This window comes from Borostomias antarcticus (assembly GCF_949987555.1).
Source record: "Borostomias antarcticus genome assembly, chromosome: 23".
NCBI lineage: Eukaryota > Metazoa > Chordata > Actinopteri > Stomiiformes > Stomiidae > Borostomias > Borostomias antarcticus.
The window spans coordinates 10007252-10014716 of record NC_140256.1 but is presented as its reverse complement, the minus strand read 5'-3'; the positions used below and the strand labels follow the sequence as shown (position 1 = coordinate 10014716).

Genomic DNA, 7465 nt, shown 5'->3' with positions numbered 1-7465 from the left:
AGGAGAGAGAGAGAGGGGAGAGAGAGAGAGAGAGAGAGAGAGGTGTGTGAGAGAGAGAGAGAGAGAAGGAGAGAGAAAGAGAGAGAGAGAGAGAAGGTGAGAGAGAGAGGGAGAGAGAGAGAGAGAGAGAGAGAGAAAGACAGACAGAGAGAGAGAGGGCAACTCAGAGGGAGCAAGGAAAAAAAGAACAATTGACTTCAAATCCCAATAACCTGAATGTACTGTTGATACGGTGAGACTGATATAACCTGAATGTACTGTTGATACGGTGAGATTGATGTAACCTGAGTGTAGTGTTGATATGGTGAGGGTAGTGTGGTGTTGACATGTGAAGTGAGAGTAGTGTTGATATGGTGAGGGTAGTGTGGTGTTGACATGTGAAGTGAGAGTAGTGTTGATATGGTGAGGGTAGTGTGGTGTTGACATGTGAAGTGAGAGTAGTGTTGATATGGTGAGGGTAGTGTGGTGTTGACATGTGAAGTGAGAGTAGTGTTGATATGGTGAGGGTAGTGTGGTGTTGACATGTGAAGTGAGAGTAGTGTTGATATGGTGAGGGTAGTGTGGTGTTGACATGTGAAGTGAGAGTAGTGTTGATATGGTGAGGGTAGTGTGGTGTTGACATGTGAAGTGAGAGTAGTGTTGATATGGTGAGGGTAGTGTGGTGTTGACATGTGAAGTGAGTGTAGTGTTGATATGGTGAGGGTAGTGTGGTGTTGACATGTGAAGTGAGAGTAGTGTTGATATGGTGAGGGTAGTGTGGTGTTGACATGTGAAGTGAGAGTAGTGTTGATATGGTGAGGGTAGTGTGGTGTTGACATGTGAAGTGAGAGTAGTGTTGATATGGTGAGGGTAGTGTGGTGTTGACATGTGAAGTGAGAGTAGTGTTGATATGGTGAGGGTAGTGTGGTGTTGACATGTGAAGTGAGAGTAGTGTTGATATGGTGAGGGTAGTGTGGTGTTGACATGTGAAGTGAGAGTAGTGTTGATATGGTGAGACTGACTGACGCGGGGCGCATGAGGCCCCGCCCTGTTTCCCAGCTCTCCTGGGCCGGGCACACAACAGGGCGTGGCCCATCCACGCATGTGATTAGCTTAGCACTGGCAATGATCCTGTAAACCTTTGTTGTGGGACAATAGCAAGAACACACCAACACACACACACACAAACACACACACACACCTGTGATTACTCCCTGAGTGAGGGCTGGCAGTGCGCTTGGCATGCGGGGGACAGCCTATCAGCCGCAGCTGCGTGGACCAGCGAAGCGTGACTGAGGGACAGGGCCTAGTCACCTCAGAACTGCTCACACACACACACACGCACGCACACACACCGCAGTGTACACACAGGATCACGGTACTCCACACACACGGACAGACGTTTGTGCAGTCGGGTATCGTAACCGTGGGAGACAAGCAGCACTTGAGTGATGGAGTGGAGTCAGAGAGCTCTCTCTCTCTCTCTCTCTCTCTCTCTATCCATCTCTCACTCTGTCTGTCTCTCTCTATCTATCCATTTCTCACTCAGTCTGTCTCTCTCTATCTATCCATCTCTCACTCTGTCTGTCTCTCTCTCTCTCTATCCATCTCTCACTCTGTCTGTCTCTCTCTCTCTATCCATCTCTCACTCTGTCTATCTCTCTATCTCTCAATATCTCTTTCTATCTATCTCTCACTCTATATATATATCCATCTCTCACTCTATCTATCTATCTATCTATCTATCTATCTATCTATCTATCTATCTATCTATCTATCTATCTATCTATCTATCTATCTATCTATCTATCTATCTATCTATCTATCTATCTATCTATCTATCTATCTATCCATCCATCCATCCATCCATCCATCCATCCATCCATCCATCCATCCATCCATCCATCCATCCATCCATCCATCCATCCATCCATCCATCCATCCATCCATCCATCCATCCATCCATCCATCCATCCATCCATCCATCCATCCATCCATCCATCCATCCATCCATCCAGAGGAGGAGGGGTGGAGATGAAGCAGATGCACCATGCATCTGCCTACTCTCTTGTATTCGATACCGACACATACAGTAATGTTATAATACTGCAGCTGTGTTCCAGGCGAAGGTTCGAGAGCCTCTCTCTCTGTCACACCTCCGCTTCACTCCGGCTAACCTTTCCCGTCAAGACCCTCCAGGCGATGGAGAGAGAGAGGGAACGAGAGAGAAAGAGGGAGAGAGAGAGAGAGAGAGAGAGAGAGCTCCAGGCCGAGACCGCAGGCTGCCGCCACGTCACGGCTCCGCCGGCGCGGCCGTGTTTGTCTTTCCCCTCCGCGTCTCTCTTTTGTCCTCTGCTGACGGAGGCGGCGCCACGCGGCCTGTTTGCGTATCGTCCCGTCACCTGACGTCTCTCGGTGAAAAGGTGACCGTGACGGGGACAAAGCTGAGCCGCCGTGCTCTCCACACAGACCCCCTACAGACCCCCTATCAGAGGCAACGTACGCAGGGTCTGGCCGCTGATTACGGAAGGGACTCTGGTTCTGCTCTGGTTCTGCTCTGCTCCGAGGCTGAGGTAGCGTCTGGGATTCGAGCTCACTGACGGCAGACTTCATGCTTGCGTTCGCCATCCTGTCCGGTTTCTATTGAAGGTCCTATTTTGAACAGAGAAAGGCTTGAAAGCATTTCCCCGGCCTGACCGACTCGCTCGCTCTCTTCCTTCCTCATTCTCTCTCTCCCTCTCTCTCTTTCTCTCTCCCTCTCTCTCTTTCCCTGTCTATCTCTACTCCCCCTCTCTCTCTTTCTCTCTCTTTCCCTCTCTATCTCTCTCTACTCCCCCTCTCTCTCTTTCTCTCTCCCTCTCTCTCTCTCTCCGTCTCTTTCTGTCTCTTTCTCTCTCTCTCTCCCTCTCTCACTCCTCTCTCTCTCTCTCTCTCTCTCTCACTCCTCTCTCTCTCTCTCTCTCCCTCTTTCACAAAGCCCAACAAGACATCATTTATTCTATTCAAGGTGAATCTTTGCCACAGGGAGACGTACTGTAGTAGCAGGGTTATTTTAACGGTATGACGTGAACACATTTATAAATACCGATTGACGTGTTCGGAGGACGATAATGATTTCCTGTCTGAGAGTGTGAGAGATCGAGTGTGTATATTTACACCCACACACACACACACACACACACACACACACACACACTCACACATACTAAGCATCCGTGGTTGTGTGCTGGATTATGTTAAATCTCCCTGTAAACTGATGATGTAATTATTAAGACAGATTATTAAATGGGCAGTATTTTCCCTCTCGGGCGATAAGAGACACAAAGTGAGCCGATTTCCAAGAAAACGGCTTCATGTCTTCCTCCGCGGCCACGCCTTCTGACCCAGACTAATACTGACGCCGTTCACACTCCCGGCTAAGTTCATCATTCCGGTCCATCGACAAAATCAAGTTATGGTGGTATCACAACGGTATCACTATGGTATCACTATCATCCCAAGCCTGTCTGCCTGCCTGCCTGTCTGTTGCTCACCTGGGCAGGAAGACGCTCTCCACCACATAGAAGTCCTGCATGAGGACGTCTCTGTCGGGCTTGGAGGTCAGGTTCCCCACCGTGTATCCGATGCCCAGCTGGATGGCGCCCTTCAGGGCCGACGACGGCGTCTGGAGAGACGGTCACAAGCACAGATTCATTAGCCCCGCCTCACCGCTTCAGATACCAAACTCAACAGAAACCCGGGCCCAGAACCCAACGAGAGAGAACCAGGAGAGGATTGGACATCCTTGCATAAGGTATAAAGAAGTATCAACCAAAACCTAGTCTCAGTAGAGTCTACACAATGACAAAATGGCAGTCCAGAACATGATTAGCCTAGCTATTTCAAATTCGGAACACTTTTTTAACATGCAACAGCTAACGCTTCAAATGAACGTTGATACAATTTAGTACAATTTCCAATGACGTCTGATCTGAGAGAAAATCCCACAGGGAATGTGTGTTGCAGGAGGGTTTCTGGCAGGCAGCCCTCAGAAAGGTCAGGACATAATGTTCTGTGGAGAGACATTTATAAGCCCCCTCATGACCAAAGAGGCCAAACCAAAGGTAAGGCCCTCTAGGACTGCGCGGGAATAAACCACTGGATTCCAAAAGCAACACTATGAAACCGGCCTTAACGCTGGCCTTAAGAGGCCAGTTAACATGGGCCAGAACAGTGAGGTAGTGTTGAGTTGAGCGTTTAGGCAGAGGGGGGGGGTGGGGGTGGTTAAACTTTACCTTTTTGTACGTTTTCTCTTCGCCAGTGTTCCGAGACCCTCCCCTTCCATTTTCAGTAGTCGTTGACATCTGAGGGTAGAACAGAGCCGAGAGGTCAGACCTGACCAGAGGAAGGTGGGACCGCGCCTCCCTGAGCGCAGCCGAAGCAGCGCTCTTTCTCACACACAGTCCACTGTCACGTACTGTATCCGGTCCTGAACGGTCTCTCTCTCTCTCTCTATCCATCTCTCACTCTCTCTCTCTCTCTCTCTCTCTCTCTCTCTCTCTCTATCTATCCATCTCTCACTCTGTCTGTCTCTCTCTCTCTCTCTATCCATCTCTCACTCTGTCTGTCTGTCTCTCTCTATCTATCCATCTCTCACTGTCCCTCTCTCTCTCTCTCTCTCTCTCTCTCTCTATCCATCGCTCACTATGTCGGTCTCTCTCTCTCTATCTATCCATCTCTCACTCTGTCTGTCTCTATCTCTCTATCTATCCATCTCTCACTCTGTCTGTCTCTCTCTCTCTCTCTCTCTCTCTCTCTCTATCTATCCATCTCTGACTCTGTCTGTCTCTCTCTCTCTCTATCTATCCATCTCTCACTCTGTCGGTCTCTCTCTCTCTATCTATCCATCTCTCACTCTGTCTGTCTTCCTCTCTCTCTCTCTCTATCCATCTCTCACTCTGTCTGTCTCCCTCTCTCTCTCTATCTATCCATCTCTCACTCTGTCTGTCTGTCTGTCTCTCTCTCTACCTATCCATCTCTCACTCTGTCTGTCTCTCTCTCTCTCTCTCTCTATCCATCTCTACCTCTGTCTGTCTCTCTCTCTCTCTCTATCCATCTCTCACTCTGTCTGTTTCTCTCTCTCTCTCTATCCATCTCTCACTCTGTCTGTCTGTCTCTCTCTCTCTCTCTCTATCCATCTCTCACTCTTTCTCTCTCTCTATCTCTGTCTGTCTCTCGTGAACCGGACCTGGAGGTGTGAGTTGAGCGAGACCAGCACCAACCTTGCTGAGTGACGAGCTGTATCGGGGGAGCGGGGTTCACGGCTGCATCGCTAGGGTCAGGCCCGGTGGGTTTGGACCAGCCTGCAGAGAGAGACACCATCGTTACGTTCTCCTCACACACCGGGGGAGAGCAGAACGCCGTCGTCGCCTCAGCTGAGGCAGCATTAAGCCGCTCCGCTTTCATGTTTGACTTGGAACTTGCAGAAATGTCCGCCAGACTTTTTAATTAACTGTGAAATTCCAGCTAATACGCTTACGCGTTTTCTTTGTAGGAGCAATTTCAGTGGATGAGCCTTGAGGCCATTCAATTTCATATTTTTCATATGCAAAGTAGTCTTGCAGTAAAAGATCCTTGACAATGTGTGTGTGTGTGTGTGTGTGTGTGTGTGTGTGTGTGTGTGTGTGTGCGTGTGTGTGTGTGTGTGTGTGTGTGTGTGTGCCAGTCACAGTCAAACTCTGTACCTCCTTGTTAAAGCGGAGACTCAGAAGCAGAGAAGTCATTGCCTCACCACTGTCACCCCACAAATCACCCTCGTTAGCCAGAACAACCCAGCTGCCATCATAACGGAACTCATGCTTCCATCGACCCCCCCCCCCCCCCCCCACCCCTCCCCTCCACATCCTCTCCCCACCCCAAAGATGCTGAGGATATGCGCTGGATAAATGACACCTCGTAAAAGCCGCCAGCCAGACTGCAGGTCCGTAGAGGGTGCTTGGTGGATGGGGGAGTAATGGTCTGTTGGCCCCCGGGGCCCAAACAAACTGCAACACAACCAAGTCCTTATTCAGGCAAAGAGCAACAACGACCTCTCTCTCTCTCTCTCTGTCTCTCTCTCTCTCTCTCTCTCTCTCTCTCTCTCTGTCTCTCTCTCTCTCTCTCTCTGTCTCTCTCTCTCTCTCTCTCTCTCTCTCCCTCTCACCCTCTTCCTCTCACTCGCTCCCACCTCTCCTCACTCCTCAATCTCTCCGTGAGCCGCTGCTAACGAGAACGTACCTGAGTGTGAGGTGACAGGTGAGTCAATCAGCGTGTCCATGTATCATTATTTATACGACACAAAGTGTGTGTGTGTGTGTGTGCGTGCATGTGTGTGTGTGTGAGAGAGAGAGAGAGAGAGAGAGAGAGGGCAAGGGCAAGCAAAGAACCGAAGCTCCCGTGTCTAGAGAGGAAGGCTGGACTAGTTTGGAGTGTATCTTCCTGATGACCTTCAACTAAGGCTGCCGCAGCCTCGCCACTGGCGTATCAATGCACCTGCTACATAACATAACCCCTCCCCTCCCTCACAGACCCAATCACAACCCCTTATGATGCTTGCGTCCAATCAGCACGCTCATTGTGCTCGCGTCCAATCAGAGCTCATTCAGCCGGGGCTGTGTCCAATCACCACTCGGATGTGTGACTGCACGTGGGTCGCAAAAACACCAGATTTTGAGTGATGATGTCACCGCCGTGTCACCGCCTACAGCGTGTAGACAACCTCGGCGTGTGTTTATGGGATGTCCGCCCACCGGCCTCTCTATGACAACAGCAGAGTAAATACGCATGCTGACTAAGAGGGAAATGATTACTCACAACAACAACAACAACAACGGGAAAGTCACAACATGGCAATAACCCAACACACACACACACACACACACACACGCTCTATCATTAGTAGGAGAATGCAGCAGTAACTCTGGTTTATCTCCAGACTGAAGTCTTATCTGTGTACCAGCTCTGCGGTTGCTATAAACACAGCAGTAACTTTGCTGCCTGCTATTTGCCTTGCAGCATGTCTGTGTGGGGTACACACTGCAGCTGTGTGTGGCAGGCGACTCTCTTCACACACCAAGGTGAGGGAGTTACAGTAGAATCAAGTGTTCGGTCTTCGGCGCGATCAAACGAGCGGTAAAAACGACATGTTGACTCACTCGTCGCCAGTGCAAATATCGCGCATTGGATATGTATGCGATGTTGGTGCATAACACAGCCCACGTCGGCCATGATGTTTTTTGAAGGATGGTCACGGAGAGGCGGGCAGAGTCCGCGCCCTGTTCGTCTGCTCGCCGCTGCTCGTCACGGAGGGCGACCGGGAGGCTGATGAGTCACAGCAGCACTGATTCATGTTCAATTGGTCCAATGAGCTGCACCTGAGGGCCCCTAAAAAGACCAGTCTGTCAGGCTCTGTTACTCTGTCAGTATCTCTGCTCTGTCTGCCTGTCTGCCTGCCTGTCTGTCTGTCTGT

At 50.1% G+C, this 7465-nt stretch overlaps 1 protein-coding gene across 1 annotated transcript in view; it reads right to left on the bottom strand.

Annotated features, from left to right (window-relative positions):
* pip5k1bb (phosphatidylinositol-4-phosphate 5-kinase, type I, beta b) overlaps positions 1–5300 on the bottom strand; it is a 25997-nt gene extending 20697 nt beyond the window's left edge. The window contains exons 1-3 of the mRNA XM_084457575.1: positions 5241–5300; positions 4254–4322; positions 3513–3643 (exon numbers count right to left, since the gene is read on the bottom strand). Coding sequence (XP_084313701.1) covers positions 3513–3643; positions 4254–4322 — 200 coding nt within the window. The 5' untranslated portion in view covers positions 5241–5300. The remainder of the gene's footprint in view (positions 1–3512; positions 3644–4253; positions 4323–5240) is intronic.
* Positions 5301–7465: the final 2165 nt, after the last annotated feature.